Raw genomic sequence first — 20,732 nt, 5'->3', positions numbered from 1 at the left:
GGAGTGGAGGTGGACATTTTAAAGGCAGACTAACAGGTCTTTGAGGGTCAGAATTCTAGCTGATAGACAGGTGTTGAAATACTTATTTGCAGCTGTATCATACAAATAAATAGTTAAAAAATCATATATTGTGATTTCTGGATTTTTTTTTTTTAGATTATGTCTCTCACAGTGGACATGCACCTACGATGACAATTTCAGACCCCTCCATGATTTCCAAGTGGGAGAACTTGCAAAATAGCAGGGTGTTCAAATACTTATTTTCCTCACTGTATATATATATATATATATATATATATATATATATATATATATATATATATCACAACATTACTGTAATTTTGATAAAAAAAATGCAGCCTTGGTCAGCATAAGAGACTTTGAGTGAAAGTGTAGGTAAAGTCTGCTAAACGTTAATAGTTGCAGTGTTCGTTTTGTTTCTAGAGTGATGGTTTCCCACTGTTTTAGTGCACTGTTTTTCTTAATGGACACTTTAATGTAATCTAAATTTAAAATGATAAAAAAAAATTAAATAATAATATCAAGTGAGCCCATAGTTATCTCAAAATATACACCTTAAACATTCTTACCTCATGTTTTAGATCTATGGTGAAGTCTGATTTTAAAGGCTCATCTTCAATTTTGCTTGTCAACCTAAAATGTGAAATCACTGTAAAATTAGTGAAAATTACACAAAATACCCTCTCAAACATAACATTTCTAATGGCAAAATGGTAATACCATGTACTATATGAAGATGGTAATTTTTCAGTACCATAGTATAAATCTATAAAACTACCTGACATAATCTAAGATATAATCACTTTAACAATGCAAAGAATCCAGCTTTGAAAAACCTTTCAGTAAAATAGCATGAATAATAAAATGGAACAGTTTTTAGAATTGAACTTAAACCTAATCTATAAAAACATCATACTGGAAGACTTGATCCCTTGATCTGCTTTGTGACAGTTAGTCAGTTCAGCTGAGGGCAGCATTCAAACCTGTTAACAAGAGGGATACTAAGCGCCCATCCTGCAGAGAAGTCTGGGTACTCGAAAGCCACTGGGTTCTCAGAAAAGGCATAATGGTGGATGATGGTGGACTCTTCATCATGCAGTGCCTTGCCAAGAAACCACTCCTGAGGGCAAAACGTAGAGAGTAATGACACCGTGATGGTCATCTCAGGCTAAATCACACCTAACAGCTGCCACCCGTTCATATGACATTGGCATTACAGTCTCAAACTTGTTTTAACAAGTCTCAAACATTCTGTTTTTACAGTCAATCCGGCTCTGTACATATTGCCATAGGTTAATAATAATAATAATAATAAAGACAAAAGCAAACAAATGTAACACATTTATTCCAAGAAAAGTTCTTACTCGTATTGTCACGTTGAATGCACTGTACAAGTTTACATTATGCATGGTGTTATTTTGTAAAGGGTCAGGTGAACAGATTTGAATGAAGTGGAAACCTGAGACAAGTCACTTGTTTAGTATGGCAGCTGTAACTGGCTTTCACTGTCAAACTTCATTAATATAAAAATTGTAAAAAACTTTTAGATACAGTATAACATATAATGTGGAAAATGGCAGGTGGCATATGTCAGGTGAAAAAGATTCACTCATTGAATTCTTTCCCTTCATTACTCTCATATATGAAAAAAAATAGGTTGAAGTAGTTGAGTTTTTGCTTGGTAGTGTGTATTTATATTATATGCTTTATGTATTTTTTCAGAATAATAACCGCAAATTACATGAATATCACTTCTGGGCTATGACATATTTTCTGATTTAATGTGATTTCTGTTAGGGGGTTTTAACATTGATAAAATAGCATCTAGTAAAGTCTTTCAGTGCATACACAATAAATCTTTTCACTTTTCCATGACAAGATCAATGTAAATCAGCTTTCAGCATTAAGTGCTTTTACTCTTGAGTAAGGCATTCAAAATAATTAAAGGTAGGGTATGGGATTTGCAAAACGGCCGGCAGATTTTGAAAATACACAACTCAAATGGTCCTACCTTCTTTCCTCCAACGCTGGCCCTGACTCCACCCATTCGAAGAACATGGACATGCAATGGATGGGAGGGGGATGGGGGGAGGGGGTACGACTGTTTGATTGACGAACTTACTGTCCAATGATTCTAGGGGGTCTTAGAAATGATTGGCTGGAGTTTTTCGAGTCCTGCCCGTTCCACAAATGATTAAATTGCTTAATTTTCATTTCAGTGCTTCTAACTCAGTGGCTGTAAGTGGGTTAGGAATAGGATTTCAAGTGATTTTGAAAAAATGGACAAAAAAGAGAATCACATACCCCACCTTTAATGTTGTCTAAAAAGTCGAAAAAACATTAAGGTTTCATTCATAATAGAAGTAGGTGGTGCCAATTCAAAATATATTGGTCATGTATTGGTCATATATTTAAACAGCATCAGAGACTGACACCAAAGAAAATAAAAGGTTGTTATTTTTGGATTTATTTATTTTTTCGCACAAAAAGTATTCTCGCAAGCTCTTTTGATTTCATCAAAAATATCATTTTTGTTCCGAAGATGAATGAAGGTCTTACGGATTTGAAACAACATGAGGGTAAGTAGTTAATGACAGAAATTACATTTTGGGGTGAACTAATCCTTTAAATTAATGATGAGCATGAATATCTACAGGTATAAGTATTCATTGAACAGCAAGATGGAATATACATAAGAAAACACTATGTCAGCCTATTTTCACTCATAGGGACTGTGAGTACATCAGTGCTAAACGTGAATTCTGTGTAAATCACATTCAGCACATTATGAAAAGTTCTTACTTTTCTGCGGTCAAATTTTTTGAGGACTTCATTAAGTTTTTGGAGTTTCACTCTGGTGTCCTCCTCCAGAAACATGATCCAAGAAGAGTTCTTTCCAAACTGTGACGACAAGCTGAAGGGAAAAACATTCTGCATTATCACAAGTTTTATAGAAACAAACCAGTTATTACAAACAGAAAACAGAATACAAACATTCATAATCAGTCTGTGCATTAGTGGTGGAGATTTTTTAATTGTTTCTGCAAGTAACATTGTTACAACGGTAAGTGGCGACAAGAGTCTTATGAATGAGTCACTGAATCGTTCAACAGATTTGTTCAAAAACCCAGATTCATTCAGTATGGAAACGTGTCTGTTTTATCAGTGAGTCACTGAATCATTCACTCAAACAATTTGTTCTGATTCAGTCAGGAATGAAATAAGAGGCTGCATCTGAAATCACATATTTCCATACTATACAGCAGGTGAAAAACAGTATGTGACAAAATAAGTTTGCCCAAATTCACAGTACTCATAAAAGAGTAGGGTAAAGTCCCCAGATGACTACCTACTTCCGTCGAGATTCTGAAGTGTGCATACAATGAACACTTTACTATCCCATGAGGCCACGTCATTGAAGCAACACAACTGATGCTGGTAGGTCACATGATAACAACAAAATGACGGATCTAGTATGTCCAGATTACATTCATACTACACACATTCAAACTATATAGAAGATACTTTTTTAGCACTCTCAAAGTCATTACTTGAGTTAATTACTTTTGCCTACTCAAATATGCAGCCAGTGACTGTCCTTGCAAGTGAGTCAGTGAATCTTTTACTCAATTGAATCATTTAAAGTATTGATTCGTTCAGGGACAACTAGTGTGTGTTGCCAGGAGACGCACAAGAGTTGATTCTGCTGTGGCTTTTGAAACCATTTTATTTTGCAGAGTAAAAATACATAAAGTAACTGGCAAAAGTGAGTGTAAAATGTAACTCCTTATACCATGGTCTGGGTGAATACTCGATTCTGATTGGCTGCAGGGTGTCCATTAAAAAGTGATAGAAGACACCTAGTAAAGGAGTTCTGGTGAAACTGACTGTTTACTGTTCGAAATTAATAAATAAATGCGCTGGCTACATCAGCTGTGAGTAACCATAGCAACAGGCAGTAAACTGAAGGGTTCTACGAGCTGAGCGGACTATAAATATCTCCGGTTGCTAAATAAACCGTCAGGCGTAACCAGGGAAACCAAGTTATTGTTTGTAAAAACTTTAGATTTCGATTGTAAAACTAATTAAAATATAAACTAATGTTTTAAAAATGTGTTATTTGGCAAGTGACCATGGTATAAGCGGGTTAATGCCCTTCGAGGTGTCCATCGTCAGGTATTAATGGACTTCGGCGTCGTCCATTAATACCTGACAATGGACACCTCGTCGGGCATTAACCCTTACTTATGAAATATTTATACTAATACTACTAATAATTATTACTATTATTTAAAATATAACATCAATAATTACTGCTTATAGCAAAATCACAGCTGTATTGATATTCAATCAGTACTATCATTGAATTAACTCTAAGGAATAACCCAAGTAAACCTCACTTCAACCTTTAACACTGAGATTTCACCATGCTGAATGTCTGTAATGTCAGTATTTACAGCACTTACTATGGCAGCAGTGGGAGAATGCTCCAGTCTCCCTCATTGTCTGACAGTGTGTGCAGGAGCAGGATGACAGGGGGACTCTGAAAGAGACAAACACTCTATTACAGCTACTGTCAGACGAAGAGAAAATGGGAAGAAACCATGAGAACTGCCAGCTATCAAGTGAGTTTATCTGATTTGAGAGAGTAGTTTACTTTCAGGACAACAGCCAGCAAAATCATGGATGGACTTCAAAGAGAGAACAGAAGAGCGATCAGTTTAAGACACACCTTGTAATGTTTTTGAAAAAAGTGTTTTATCCTCACCAGGGCTGCATTTATTTGATCAAAAAAGCCATAAAACAGTAGTATTGTGAAATATTATTTAAATAACGGTTATATACTTTTAGAATGTCATTTATTCCAATGAATTTTCAGCATCATTACTCCAGTCTTCAGGGTCACATAATCCTTCAGAAATCATTCTAATATGCTGATTTGCTGCTCAATAAATATTTCTTATTATTATCAATGTTGAAATGAGTTGTGCTGCTTAATATTTTTTGTGGAAACCATGAAAACTTTTTTCAGGATTCTCTGATGAATATAATCATTTATTTGAAATATAAATTATTTAACATTATTGTTATTATTTATTATTAATTTACTGTCACTTTTAATAATTTTTTATCACTTTTAATAATTTAATGCATGCTTGCTGAATAAAAACTACTTAAAAAAAAAAAAAGACTCACCCCAAACTTTTGAACAGCATAGCGTTGGACATGACTATTCTCATTAAATTAGAATGATTATGGAGGATTAGATGATAGACTTCATAGTTCATAAGTTTAAATAGCCCTTAAGAGACTAAATTTGTAGTATATTGTAGTATATTCTGATATGGCTGCTAAATATACCGGTAGTTCCTACTGAAGATGCTTAACTCTGTTTAGGTGCTTATTAATATTAATATGAATCTTAAATCTTGAGATTCATCTGATATTGATAATAATTTAAAGCATATTACCCAATACTTTATTCTACTTCTATCGTTTCACGACTCATAAACTCCCACACCAGTTAATATACCAAAAACAAAACAAAAAAGATGTGCGACTTAAAATTGCTCGCTCACTTCACATTAGCCACATGTACTTGCCTCACTCATATTTCAACTAAACTGTTGAATTTTAGTACACTTATAAGACTGCATAAATGAAGACAGAGCCTTATATTCTTTTTAATCAGATTGCAGTCACACACTTTCTGTCCCTAATAATAGGAATCAATTGCAGAAAATGCTGAAATTGGACAATTATATCATCAGCCTGTAGAGAATCATAACCTTGAGCTACACAAGTGTTCTATATGCAATAAAAAGGTTTTCAACATCCCTTCAGGGGTAACATTTTTATCCTAAGTCAATTCACATTTGTGATTTTTATAGGAGTGACAATGAATCAGATGAGAGAGTGCTCATGTTCAGTATCCCTTAGTACATTCACAAATGTGCTCACAAAAACGTTATTCTTATCTCCAAAGAGAGACATGAATGACTGAGAACTCTGAGACACCCATTGTGTCTTGATACAGCTCATTAGGATGTGACCAGAAAAAAGGGTTTGTGATCATGCTGTGACTAAAGATGTTGAAAATGGGGGTCGGCGTGACCTTGCTACCTTATGTAACCACAGATGATTGCCCTGGCTCAATCACGTGGCAGCCAGAGACCAGAAAGGTGAGAAATTAGCACTTGATTCTTAGAAGTGTCTGATCTGTCTGTCCTATATGTCATAGACATATAAGCAAAAAAGAGACTAAAGCTTGCATTTAGCGAGTTCAATTACCTTAGTTTGTCCTTTCAATTTGAATTTTAACTCATTGGTAAAGAAATGGATTCTTTCTATCACCAAAAAAAGGTCCCTTTTGATTTAACGGTTCAATAATAAACCTTTGCGCTATTCTTAGGGTGCCATTTTTTTTTGTGGAAAATGTCTTTTAATCTAAACCTACTTTAATGTCAGGCTTTGGATGGAATATTGCCTTGAGAGAACATGGACGTTAAATGAAACAATTTGGTAAGACTGGCCATCTAAGCTTGGTCTAACAACTTGACTGATAGTTTCAAAAAAACACTTACATTACATACATTAAATACGATTGCTAGCATCATGTTTTTGACTCACTACAGAAGATCACTACAGAAGAGACTCACAAAAAATCACTACAGAAGAGAATGATCAATATACCCATTAAGCTTTTTTTTTTTTTTTTAAGATTTGGGTACTTAAATGTCATAAAATATACAAGTCGGCAGGTAGCATAAACAATATTTTAAAAGTTGCATGTCAGGTCAAACTAATACAATTTATTATGAGGAAGCATTTCAGTTGTGAGGTCAGGTTAATTTATCTAATGTTCTCTGCACATTCAGCCTGATTACCATAGAGACTGGGACAAACATATTATATTGTAATGCTCTGCTAAAGAGTGCTTGTGTGTGTATCAGTGTAATTAATTAGGGCAAATTTAAGGTAATGGATGAAACTAATTACAGCTTCCCCACTGTCTGTAATGAATAACCCATTTGTCTTTTCCAAGTCATTTGCAATTATAGAACTCTTTCCACTACTACTTGATATGAATCAGGAAGCATTATATGTTGAGAATACACAAAGACTTGTTAAAAATGCTACTTTTTAATATTTTTTTAATTAAACTCCATGTCTACACACTCCAAAACTAAATTACTAACTTACATCAACATTTCCTGGAAAATACCAGTGATTGAAATACAGCTAAGTAATTATTTGCTGTCAAATTCTGTTCCCCCCATCTTTCTTACACAGTGAGGTTCTAATATTCATCAACCAAATGTTGATTAGTTAGTTGATTAGCGTGCACACACACACACAAATATAATCTCTTTAGATATTACAACGATCATTTTCAAACTTTAATCTTACATTTCTTAAAATGATACACAATTTCAGGTTGAACTAAGGCTGTAATTATCTACAAAGCAATGCAAATGACATCAACAGAAGGAAACAGTCCAAGTCCAGTGTTGTATAAAGTATCCAATTGTCATACTCAATAAAAGTACAGTTTTTGAAACTGACTCGAGTAAAAGTTAAAGTTGCTCATAAAAAAAGACTTAAGTAAAAGCATTAAAGTAACTGATATTAAAAGTAGGCTACTCAAGTATTAAAAGTACAGGTACATTTTATAAATAATGGCACCGAGATGCTGTGTTATGTAAGAGTTATTAAAGGGATCGTCCACACACACAAAAAAATATAAATATAAAATAATATCATAATTTACTCACCCTCATTTCCTTCCAAACCTGTATGAATTTCTTCTGCAGAAAACTAAAGAAGATATTTTTAAAAATCATTCTTTACATAATGAAAGTGGTCCAAAAAAACATGGAAACCCAGTGACTTTCATTGTATTGACAAAAAAAAAAATCACATAGGAAATATATAGATTTTTAAAAATATTATTTTATTTTCCATAAAGGGGTGGTATAATGCCCTATTCACAAAATGTAAAATAAGTCTTTGATGTCCCCAGAGTGTGTATGTGAAGTTTTGGCTCAAAAAATCCACAGATATTTGTATATAGCATGTTAAAATTGTCACTTTTTGATGGTGAGCAAAAACACACCGTTTTTGTGTCTGTCCCTTTAAATGCAAATGAGCTGCTGCATCCGGCACAGAGGGCGGAGCTTCAACAGCTTGTGTCCTTTTACCTCACACACATGCACTGAAAATTTCAAAACATTTTGCCTTTTATGTTCAAACCAGAGTCAGACAATGATGGAGAGACTCTAGAACAGGGGTGTCAAACTCATTTTCACTGAGGGCCACTTCAGCATTATGGCTGCCCTCAAAGGGCCGGTTGTAACTGTAAGACTGTAAAATGTTACTACTCCTTAAAGTCCGCGTGAACCGGAAGTTGCAAACAACTTTTCTCCAGTGCTGTGACGTATTTCCCAGTGAAACGGAATATTGAACAGAGGGCAGGGTTTTACTCTAGCGCTCCTCCTCTCCATCTCTCGCTCATAGCAGACTAACGGTTTGAGGGGAGTGGTTAAGCGTTTCCCAACCCAAGCCGTCAAACCTACATCATCAGAGAAGGAACGCCATTCCAGACCGGAAGTAACTTTTCAGACTTTGATTAAAGATTACGACGGCAAACAATTTTTTTCTGTGTATTAACTTGCACGGATTAATTTTTCACCACAAGACTAGTAATATGCGCTAACAAAGTAAATAGGGTCAATTTTGATTTCAGTTGGACTTTAACATATTGTTAAAAAATTGTCTCTTTATTTGATTATTACTTATTTAAGTTACAAATACTATATATGCATTTGCAGGGGCGTTTCTAGGTTTTAAAAACATCAGGGGCTGAGCCCGAAACATCATGGGAGGGTAAATTTGGATTTATCTGCCCTACATTTGTGGATTTTAAGGTGTTTGAATGCCAAAAAAATTGGATAACAATAGCTTTAAAAGCATGTCAGTGTGGGCAGTTGCATAAATTATTTGTCAAGCAGATAACAGATTCTTAAACATTAGAATCAGTTTAAATGTCGCAATGAATGATCCACACTACAAAATGGAAATGCAGAATGTTTCTGCTTATTGTTGACAATACACAATCACATATTCCAAACAGGAATGGCCTTAAATGAGAAATCTTTCAAGGATTATTTTGCATAGATGTTACATTTCAATCAAACAGCAGTGCAATCTTTATGTGTCCAGAGGCAAATGAGCAATTTATATTAGCATTAAAGATTGGTTTCAGCAACTTGGTTTTCACGAGTTAATCAATGTATTTGGCACTAATCAGTTCAATTAAAGTTAAATTGTTCACTCATAAAGACAGTCACTTGTCGCCACCTACTGGCTTAATGATGCAAGTCAAACGGTGAAAAGGTTGATACTGGTGCATATATTAAAATAATTAAAATATTAAATACCAATATATTATTCTTCATTCAGTTCTATGCAGCAGAATCAGATTTAACAGATTTAGTTTTTGACCAATTGTCAAAATAAAGTATAGTCCGACTCCTACAAAGCTATTATTATCAGAGCATGTGAGCAGATAGCAGGGAGAGGACCAGTGAATGAGAGTATAGCACCATTTTACCAGTGTTGCCCAGCACGGCTATACACACCATGTTACAGCACAGTAGTGCTATTGCAAACAGAAACGAGTCTAGAGAAATTTCATGTCGGCATGTTTTTTAGCGGACTTTGCCTTTCCGGTGAGCGTGAGCGACTGAGCAGAGCGCGCAACACACACACACACACACACACACTGAGGTTGCAGCGGAACATTGAGCAGAACGCGCTGCGAACACGGAGCGGAGAGCACAGCGCAGACACACAGTGGAACATGCTTCGAAGTTGTGCATCTTCAGAAGCGGAGCCGCTCGCAAAGTCACAAAACATGCTGAGCCAGAGTGAAACCAGATCGCCGAACACGGAAGGGTGGGGCGGCGCCCCAAAAACCTAAAATACAATTTTCGGCTGAACATTTTTGGCAGCCTAAATTTGGTGTATCCCTAATTTTAAGACAATCATATGCTCTCGCGGGCCTTATAAAATAAAGTGGCGGGCCAGAATAGGCCCGCGGGGGCCTTGAGTTTGACATATGTGCTCTAGAAGAAGTGACAACATGTAGACAACATTTCTGAATGGTTAGTTGAATTTATGTAGCTTATGTGTAGTTATCTTCTAGTCACTGATTTGCATATTATGTCATGATTACCTATAAATCTTGTTCTGGGGGCGGGGTTTATGTAAATTTTAGGGTTAGTGATGTCACTAACCCTGGAGGAATGTCGTGTAGTCCCTACCAGCCGTTTGTAGTAGTCCTTAAAAAGCTATTTTTTAAAAAGCAAATATCTCCCTTTGCTTTGAACTTTGAGCGTCGTAACTTTGCAGATGTTGTTTTACATTACACACTAACTAAAGTTAGAAAAGTGAAATCATAAATCAACCAACCCTATAATATAAATGTGTAACAGGTACAGAATGTGTACTGTTAAATGTATGTATAGTTTATTAGAATTCTCACAAAATTGTTCATTTACATGTACCTGATATGACTGCCTAAGTGAAATGAGTACCTTTCCCTTTAATTAATTGTGATGACGTCATGAGTCAGTATATCTTCCTGTTCTATCCCCTCCTCTTCCTCTTTGCATTGGTAACGCACTGAGAGGTGAGGTTATTTTGGGCTCCTGTTAATCTAAATTAATCTTTATTTTAATCATTGCTTTTATGTCTATATTTTCACTCTAATTTATGTATATAATATTATTTTACCTATCTGAGTGGTTATTTTTGTCATTTCACTCCGATTGAGCTATATTTTTGCATCCGAGCCTAAATGTGAAATGAGAGCACATGTGACGAGTGTACATCACATTTGTTTTATAGAGTTAAAGAGGGCGAATCTCACTAAGAGGCTGATTACATTTGTTTGTACATCAGGTATGTTCTGTTATATGCATTTTATTGTTATGTGATTTATCGCTCTTTGCATTGGTAACGCACTGAGAGAGTTAAAGAGGGCGAATCTCACTAAGAGGCTGATTACATTTGTTTGTACATCAGGAATAAAAGATCGGTGAAACTGCGAATGCTGTCTTGTCCTCCTCATATCAACCAAAACACAACGCAGACAACAGACCAGTTACACTTGGTGCCGTGATCATTTCGGGTCATCAGATCAGCGCTTCGCCGATCGCCGTGGTTGCGGGACGGCTCGCACGCTTCGCCGCTCTTCTTCCTCGCCGATCTTCCCCATCGCCATTGCTCGCGGCGGCGCCGTGCTCGCGCACAAGGAGGGCGCGCGCGCCTGTGAACTGCGTGTGATATCGCGGTCCGGACTGTTGCATCTTAAAGTGACGGTAAAGAGTTATTGACTTTCTAATAGACTTTTTCTCTCTCTCTCCGGAGCACTTTCGTTGGTGCATTCTGAACGACAGAGACTGTGATAAGCATCGCGGGACGCTTCATTGTCCTGCAAGCATCGTATCCTTTATCTGTATAGTATATAATCAATGACACTTGATGCATTTTGAACAAGGGAAATTATATAATTGATTTTGAGAAGGGAAATTTTATTTTCATCAGGATTTTGATATTGAAGTGTTTTATTTTGAGTCGTTTGATTTCATATATTTCCTTGCATATGCTTGAACTTTTCATCATTTGAAGTTACACTGTTTGTAACATAATTTGCTGTAATTTTTACATGTTTTATCTGTTTCACTTTACAAATTGAAGCATGTTTGAGGATACTGGCAAAGACGATTTCAGTCCTGTGAAACAATCTAATGTCACTTTTCCTTTGGGCAGAGGCAGTGGACCTGAAATATATAGAAATGAGAGGGTTTCTGATTTTACACGTTGTTATGGGAGAGGGAGAGCATTAGCTAATTTGGGACTTGACCATGTGCGCACAGCTGATTCAGCGATTGGCGTTTCTGTAGGTCCAGCAGCTAGCTCCACCCCAATCATACGCCCTGATATCGAACGTGTCGTTACTCCTGAGTCATTAGGGGGCATCATTTCAGATCTGGCTCAGAAAATAGGAGAGAGTATTTCAGCCAGCCTTAACCTCGCGCACCAGCCCAGCCCAGTACAGCCTAATCCACCGTGCCAGTCTCAGCACTCCAATGAGGATATGGATAAATCTAGCCTTAAGGTGATAGTACAGCAAGATGCACCACCTCCGCCATTCTTCAGGGGAGATAAGAGTGATTCATTTACTGTGCACGAGTGGGAAGATATGATGTACAGCTATTTGAACAGAACAAAATACAGAACGCAAATTGATGTCTCTGATCTCATCCTAAGCAGATTGGCTGGCAAAGCGAGAGATATAGTTAAGGTGTCCCTGCGAAGCCGACCTGAACTGAGTGCCAGTGAGCTACCAAATGCAGTGTTTGACATACTCAAACGAAACTTCAGTGAGTTGTCTTACTCTAACATGCCTATGGCTGACTTCTATAACACTGTCCCTAGAGCAGATGAAAGCCCCATGGATTACTGGATACGGCTTAACAAGTCCATAGATGTTGCTAATGAGTGCTTGCGTAGACGTAATAAGAGTGTCGAGGATCCCGCTGCTGAAGCAGTCATGATGTTTATTTCACATTGCCCAGACCCAAGTCTTGCTATGTCTTTTCAGTTTAAGCCAGCTGAGAAGTGGAGCGCCGCTGAGGTCCAGGAGCGCTTGGATGGTCATCAGAGGGGACTAAAGAGAGTCTCTTCAAGGATGCAGCACACAATGTCTTTGTCAGCAAGCAATCAGTGCACTGTTATGGCAGGCCCCACTTCCATGCCCAGTTCTCCTCAGCAGCCAGTTTCCATGCCCAGTTTTCCTCAGCAGCCAGTTTCCATGCCCAGTTTTCCTCAGCAGCCAGTTTCCATGCCCAGTTCTCCTCAGCAGCCAGTTTCCATGCCCAGTTCTCCTCAGCAGCCAGTTTCCATGCCCAGTTTTCCTCAGCAGCCAGTTTCCATGCCCAGTTTTCCTCAGCAGCCAGTTTCCATGCCCAGTTTTCCTCAGCAGCCAGTTTCCATGCCCAGTTCTCCTCAGCAGCCTGTTTCCATGCCAGCCCAGTCACTTACTCCTGTAAGCCATCTTAATCCATATGCTGTTCCGTTCTCTCCAGATACCAGCCTTCAGCACATCGTTGGCATGATGGATAGAGTCCTGTCATTGTGCACTGCCTCTTTAACTTCCAGTCAGGCTCACCCAATTAAAACTCCAGATTTCAAAGCCAACTTAAGCACTGCATGTAGGGTTTGTAGATCCAAGGAACACACAACGTATGAGCATTGTAGACGTCAAAGGCTATGTCGTCACTGTCTCAGGCCCGGCCACTTTAAGAATGACTGTCCTAAGGCTGCATGCCCTGCGGCTCCCTCAGATACTGCTCAGTTAAACTAAAGAGCCCATGCGACGAGAGGGGTAGCATGGGCAGTTTTCATAGAACCTCCCTCACAGAAGATGTGCAAAATGTTTTTGTTAACAGCTGCAAACTATTGCCAGAAGACAAAACCGTGTTATATGTGGGGTCTCAAAGAGTTGATGGGGCAAGTGAGTTGTTTTATGCTCCTGTGACGGTTAGTGGACGTTACACATTAAAGGGGTTACTGGATTCTGGTAGTATGGCCTGCACGCTTAGTGAAGAGGGTGAGTCCAAGCTGCAAGTTGATGGTCTTCTTCCACCACCTCAAGTGATTGCAAGTAATGTGGTCCTGGTCGGCTGTGGCGGCCTAACGATTCAGCCAAAGTGTACATACGACTTGGAGATTGAAGTCTATGGATTCAAGTTTGTTGTTCCTACTCTTGTGGTGCCAGGACAAAGAGATGAGTTCATAATTGGAAGTAATGTGATCAAATGTGTTGTGCAGAAGATGAAATCGCATGACAAGTACTGGGAGCTTCTTTCTTGCAATAACAATAATCCTGAGTGTGAGCAATTCCTTGAGCTTCTGAGTTGTATTTCCCGATGGTCTGGACCTCAACAGCCTGATAAACTTGGAACTGTGAAACTCTGTCAGGCAGTCACTCTGCTTCCCAAATGCGAGTATCTTGTTTGGGGCAAATTGCCAGCTAATGTGCCTGTTTCCCCAGGAAGTGCTGTAATTGTTGAGCCGACCACTGCACGTTCAGCTCCTAAAAACATTCTTGTCGGACGAGTAATAACACCGATGTGGGGCGATCGATGGGTGCCAATGAAGATCCTTAACCCTAATCCAACATCAGTGACGCTTCGCCGCAACACTAAACTGGCCGATGTTTCCTCTTGTCTAGCTGTGGAGGATCTCACAGTCATTCAGGGCTTAAGTAGAACCCATTGTCACATTTCTGAGTCATTACCCGTTAAAACTGCTTCATCCTCTGATCTTGCACGATTGCTGGGAGACTGTGGTCTGAAAGATATTGACATTGATGGATGTGAGGTTTCTGAGGTCTGGAAGAGGAAATTGACGGATCTTCTTGTGGCATACCAGGATGTTTTCTCGAAGGATAAGCTGGATTGTGGAGAAACAAAGGATTTTGTGCACAGGATCCATCTTTATGATGAGCGCCCATTCCGTCTGCCCTATCGCCGCATCCCACCTGCCCACTATCAAAAATTGAGAGAAGTGTTGTCAGAGATGGAGGAGAAAAACATAATCAGCAAGTCTGTCAGTGAATATGCGTCACCCTTGGTGATGGTCTGGAAAAAAGACGGTAATCTGAGGGTCTGCACTGATTTTCGTTGGCTGAATGCTAAAACCTTCAAGGACGCCCATCCTCTGCCCCATCAAGCTGACTGTCTCGCAGCCTTGGGTGGTAATGCCCTTTTCAGCACCATGGACTTAACTTCAGGATTTTACAACATACCACTCCATGAGTCTGACCGAAGATACACTGCCTTCACAACACCAATGGGCTTGTATGAGTATAATCGTCTCCCTCAAGGTCTTTGCAATAGCCCAGCTTCCTTCATGCGCATGATGCTCAGCATTTTTGGAGACCTTAACTTTTCCAGTCTGCTCTGTTATCTGGATGACTTGTTGGTCTTTGCTCCTTCTGAAGAGGAGGCATTGAAGCGGCTGGAGATCGTGTTTTCTCGATTGAGAACCAGCAACCTGAAGCTAGCACCTAAAAAGTGTCACTTTCTGAGAAAATCCGTAAAGTTCCTGGGCCATGTGATAGATGGTACTGGTGTTTCAGTTGATGAGGAGAAAGTTAAAGTCATCTCTGCTTTTCAGAAGGAGGACTTAATGAAGGAAAACAAAATCACACCTTCACAAAAAAAGATCAGATCGTTTCTCGGCATGGTCCTGTACTACCAATCATTCATTCCAAGTTGCTCACGCATTGCCAGACCCTTATTCAACTTAACAGCTGGCCAGAAACGCTCAGTGAAAGCTGCTGGTAGTCACAAGAAAGCAGGAACTTTTCGGGAGTTGACACCCCAGGACTGGACCCCTGACTGTGATGTAGCGTTTGAAGAGCTAAAACGGGCCCTTGTTGACAGTGTGGTGCTGGCTCATCCTGATTTTGAGCGTCCTTTTCTTCTCTGTACTGACGCCTCGCTGGATGGCATAGGTGCAGTGCTCTCTCAGATCCCTCCTGGTGAAGACAAAGCAAGACCTATAGCGTTTGCTAGCAAAGCTTTGAGCCGCAGCCAATCTAAATATCCTGCACACAGACTGGAATTCTTAGCTCTGAAGTGGACGGTGTGCGACAAGTTCAGTCACTGGCTTAAGGGCCATGAGTTTACTGTGTGGACGGATAATAATCCGCTGACATACATTATGACCAAGCCGAAGTTGGATGCATGTGAGCAGCGCTGGGTCTCGAAACTTGCTCCATATTCTTTTGAGATCAAATACGTTCCTGGAAAACTCAATGTTGTGGCGGATGCGCTCAGTAGGAATCCATTTGTCAGGCCGGTGAGTGAGCGGCTTTTGTCCGAGCCTTATTCTGAACTGTTGCGACAAGTACACTGTGTAGAGGATGGAAATGTGCAGGAGGTGTTCCGTCTTACTTGCCAACCGCAAACATTAGGGACAGGATCACTTGATGCTGGGCTGGATACATCAATGTCTGCTGATGACGTGTCTTCCATTTTGTCCTCCTGTGGTGAATGGGAAACAGGAACTGAATGTAGAGCAACATCATTTACTGAACATCTGAACTCATTAATAAGTGGAGACGAGGAAGTGTTTCATTCTCTTTCACTGATAGACATACAAGATCACCAGCACAAAGACCCTGTCATTGCTAGAGTGTCTTATTATGTCGGCAGGAAACGCAGACCATCAAGACGTGAACGTGCCAATGATAACCAGTGTGTGCTGAGAATTCTGAAGCAGTGGGACAAACTTTGTTTGCTTAATGGAATCCTGTACAGAGCTATTAAAGACCCGCTCACCAAGCACAAAAAGTTCCAACTCGTTTTACCTGACTCCTTGAAGTCTGAGGCACTTTCGGGTGTACACGACCTGGCTGGTCATCAAGGGCAGCCCCGCACTCTGTCTTTGACCCGTCAGAGGTTTTTCTGGCTTGACATGGAGCGTGATGTGCGGGATTATGTGAAAAAGTGTCCCAGGTGTGTCCTCAGCAAAACTCCAGAGCCTGCAGCGAGAGCCACTTTGGAGAGTATTAAGACCACAGCCCCACTGGAGCTAGTTTGCATCGACTTCTGGTCTGCTGAAGATCGGAACAACAAATCTGTGGACGTTTTAGTGGTCACAGATCACTTCACAAAGCTGGCGCATGCATTCCCGTGTCAAGACCAGACAGCAAAAAGAGTTGCGAAGAAACTCTGGGACAGCTTCTTCTGCGTCTATGGATTTCCCCAACGCATCCATTCTGATCAGGGAGCTACCTTTGAGAGTGAGTTGATTGCTGAGCTACTTGAACTGGCTGGAGTAGACAAGTCGAGAACCACTCCGTACCACCCAATGGGGAATGGCGGTACTGAACGTTTTAACAGGACATTAGGTAATATGCTGAGGTCTCTTCCACCTAGGCCTAAGCAGAAGTGGCCACAGTTGATACAGACCATGACATTTGTGTACAACTGCACAGCACATGAAACAACAGGTTTTGCCCCTTTTTACCTAATGTTCGGAAGGGTACCAAGGCTGCCAGTCGACCTCATGTTCCGTAGTGTCCTGCAAGACAAGGCAATCTGTGACTATGACAAGTATGTCAAATCTCTTGCCAGCGATCTCCAGTCTGCCATGACGTTAGCACAGAAAAACACTGTTGTGGAACAAAAACACCAGTACAACAAGAGATCTAAAGGCCTACCTCTAGCCGTTGGTGATCAAGTGCTTGTGGCTAACAAAGGCTGTAGAGGAAAACGAAAACTCGCTGACAAATGGGAGCCAGTCATGTACACTGTTGTTGCCTCAAAACCTTCCATACATGTCTATAAGATCCGTGACAGAGCTGGTAATGAGAGAATAGTGCATCGGAATCTTCTTCTTCAAGTGAACTTCCTTCCTCTGCTTGAACCAGAAATGGCTAGTACTGATCGTGAGGTTGCTGACGTACTTGCCTGTAGTGTACCTTCACGGATGTCTGTGGCACGCAGTGGTGGTCTAACCGAGCAAACACGCAGTGTTGAGTCCTTCTACAATGCTGAAATTGAGTCTGCTGGGAACGCAGATGATGGGCAGAATGAGGCTGAGGAACTCTCACATGCAGATTCTATGTCGAACATCTCCATTGTTGCTACTTGTGGTGATGCCCGCACTTCTTCATGGGTGCATTCTCAGTTGTCGAATCAAGAGGAGCCAAATGCACAAGTTGATGTGTCAGTGACTGATGATGATACTGTGGCTGTGGCTGGTGCTATCCACTCTCCCCAAATTCCTGTCTCTGCCAGTGAACCCTTTAGGCAAGATCCTGTAGCTGATTTAGATACAGATGATCGTTACACTACCAGGCTTGGTAGAGTAATTAGGCCTGTTCGTAGGCTGATTGAGTCAATGGTTCAGCTCGAAACCTTACTTGGTATGGAGTCTGTTTCTCCTGTTATTCATGTTTAGAGTTTTTTTTTTCTCTTCTTTCTTCTTCTCACCGCTGTCTCTACTTGGAGTCAAGTCTTGTATTTTCTAATGCCTATTGGTTCTGTTTGAGTACCTGGTTTGAGATTCTTTTCAAAGTGTAATGGGCACTTTGGTAATGCCTACAAAACGTGTAGAAGTTTGGCCAACTTTCTTCATATTTGTATCCCTTTCATTTGGGTAGCTTTTTACGCTGTGTCTTCACTGTTTAAGTGTGGACCATGTAATTCTAGTGACCAGTGTTTTTTTTGTTATACTCTGGAAATTTTGTGTAAATTCTGAGGGGTGAGTGTAACAGGTACAGAATGTGTACTGTTAAATGTATGTATAGTTTATTAGAATTCTCACAAAATTGTTCATTTACATGTACCTGATATGACTGCCTAAGTGAAATGAGTACCTTTCCCTTTAATTAATTGTGATGACGTCATGAGTCAGTATATCTTCCTGTTCTATCCCCTCCTCTTCCTCTTTGCATTGGTAACGCACTGAGAGGTGAGGTTATTTTGGGCTCCTGTTAATCTAAATTAATCTTTATTTTAATCATTGCTTTTATGTCTATATTTTCACTCTAATTTATGTATATAATATTATTTTACCTATCTGAGTGGTTATTTTTGTCATTTCACTCCGATTGAGCTATATTTTTGCATCCGAGCCTAAATGTGAAATGAGAGCACATGTGACGAGTGTACATCACATTTGTTTTATAGAGTTAAAGAGGGCGAATCTCACTAAGAGGCTGATTACATTTGTTTGTACATCAGGTATGTTCTGTTATATGCATTTTATTGTTATGTGATTTATCGCTCTTTGCATTGGTAACGCACTGAGAGAGTTAAAGAGGGCGAATCTCACTAAGAGGCTGATTACATTTGTTTGTACATCAGGAATAAAAGATCGGTGAAACTGCGAATGCTGTCTTGTCCTCCTCATATCAACCAAAACACAACGCAGACAACAGACCAGTTACAAATGCATACATGAGGGTGAGTAAACAATGGAATTTTGGGGTAAACTGTCACTTTAACTCAATAACTGAACAATTAAATGAGAGTGTCCTACTACAAATTGGAAATAAGGAGGCACAATGGGCAAAGATGTCCTGCATGTTTACTAAGCTTTTCATCTTTTTCATCACCACCTGCGAGAGAGTTCAGTCATATATCCTATGGCACATACATTTACAATCATATCACACATAATCACAATTTCAAAATGTTTACTTAAGCCTAAAACGTATGTACTTTGATAAACAGCGTCTTCAATTTAGATCACCAGTGGAGAGCCGTGAACTAGTTTGACAAATTTAAAGGAATCGAATTGATCAAAAGATTATTTTCCAAACTGGATAATATGACCAATCACAGCAAATATTGCTTTGTTATTTTTTGCACTTTGCAGCTGCAAATGTCACGAAAGGGTCTGGACAAATGTATTGGGGTAAAAGTATCAATTTTCTCTTTAATATGTCAAGTAAGTCAGTAGTCAACAAAATTATTTGTACTCAAGTGCAAATATACAAAAACTACTTAAGCACTGTATGAAGAATTTGTACTTTGTTACTATACACCACTGTCCAGGTCATATCAGTTGCTGCCATATAGTTTGTAAACTTCTGTTCTGTGCCCTCTCAAGGCTTTAGAAATGAATAACTCAGTGTTTACAGACTGGTCTGAATTTGTTCTCTGCTGTAAACTCCTCCACTGTTCTGCTGCTTCAGCCCCCCAGTGGTGGAACAAACATCCCACAGCTTTTACAACATAACATTCATTGCTGGCTGCACACTGGGGTGTTAATATGAGCAAGTGAGCACTGTACAGTCACACAGATAAATCTGAAGTCTAATTTACACTAATAATACTGAAGCTGTCAGGGTTCACAGACCGACAGAGAGGGTGAGAATTGATGTGCACATCCATGTAGAGCATGTTGCATGAGTATTTATCTGTGACGAATAGATGTTAGGCCTCATTGCTCTACTGAAACACGGATTAAGCATCAGAAATCAACCCTCTCATGTCTCAGACTAGTGCTGACATCTTGTGGCAATGCATAAAGCAGCAAGCTCTAGGTCTGAAGGTACAAAGCTGTAACTTCCTTCAGAGGAACAGTGACGTTCCATATATCTCTGATGTTATCCAGTCTCATCTATAGAAGCTCTCCTTTAGTGTATGGACCCTTTTCACAGACTGTGATGACGCATTTTAACACAAAAAATATATATATTTCACGTTTTCTCTTATTTACCGCTATAGAAGTTTACCCAACTATCACAACTTTCGCTTCTGAGAAACCCGGAAATGCGAAAAGGGTCCATTATTTAAAAAGACAGTTCCCCCAAAATAATAATTCTGTTATTATTGACGTTCTTCTTTGGAACAAAAAATAAGATAAAAAATGACTCGGTGTTTTTTGTTGTTGTTGTTTGTTTGTTTGTCTATACAATGAAATAAAAATAAAGCATAAAATATTAATTATAATTATATAAAAATACAATTACACAAATTAATGTATAATATAATATTTATTATTGAAAAGAAAAAGAAAACATTTAATTAAATATTACATTTTATAATATAATATTTTATAATATTTGTATACTTCATTTTAAATTTAAAGTTTAAATTAAATGTTTTTTAATAAAA

The 20,732-nt window shown here is 39.0% G+C and overlaps 1 protein-coding gene across 2 annotated transcripts in view; it reads right to left on the bottom strand.

Moving 5' to 3' along the window:
* The window catches only part of b3glcta (beta 3-glucosyltransferase a), a 109,353-nt gene that overhangs the window by 31,554 nt on the left and 57,067 nt on the right, over positions 1-20,732 (bottom strand). For both annotated transcript variants that reach the window (XM_084125757.1, XM_084125758.1), the window contains exons 6-9: positions 4,488-4,564; positions 2,824-2,935; positions 1,005-1,141; positions 591-654 (exon numbers count right to left, since the gene is read on the bottom strand). In XM_084125757.1, the coding sequence (XP_083981883.1) occupies positions 591-654; positions 1,005-1,141; positions 2,824-2,935; positions 4,488-4,564 (390 nt within the window). The remainder of the gene's footprint in view (positions 1-590; positions 655-1,004; positions 1,142-2,823; positions 2,936-4,487; positions 4,565-20,732) is intronic.

The sequence above is a fragment of the Abramis brama genome, assembly GCF_963993115.1.
Source record: "Abramis brama genome assembly, chromosome: 10".
Classification (NCBI taxonomy): Eukaryota; Metazoa; Chordata; class Actinopteri; order Cypriniformes; family Leuciscidae; genus Abramis; species Abramis brama.
Note: the sequence above shows the minus strand (reverse complement) of the source record. Positions and strands in the feature narration are given on the sequence as shown.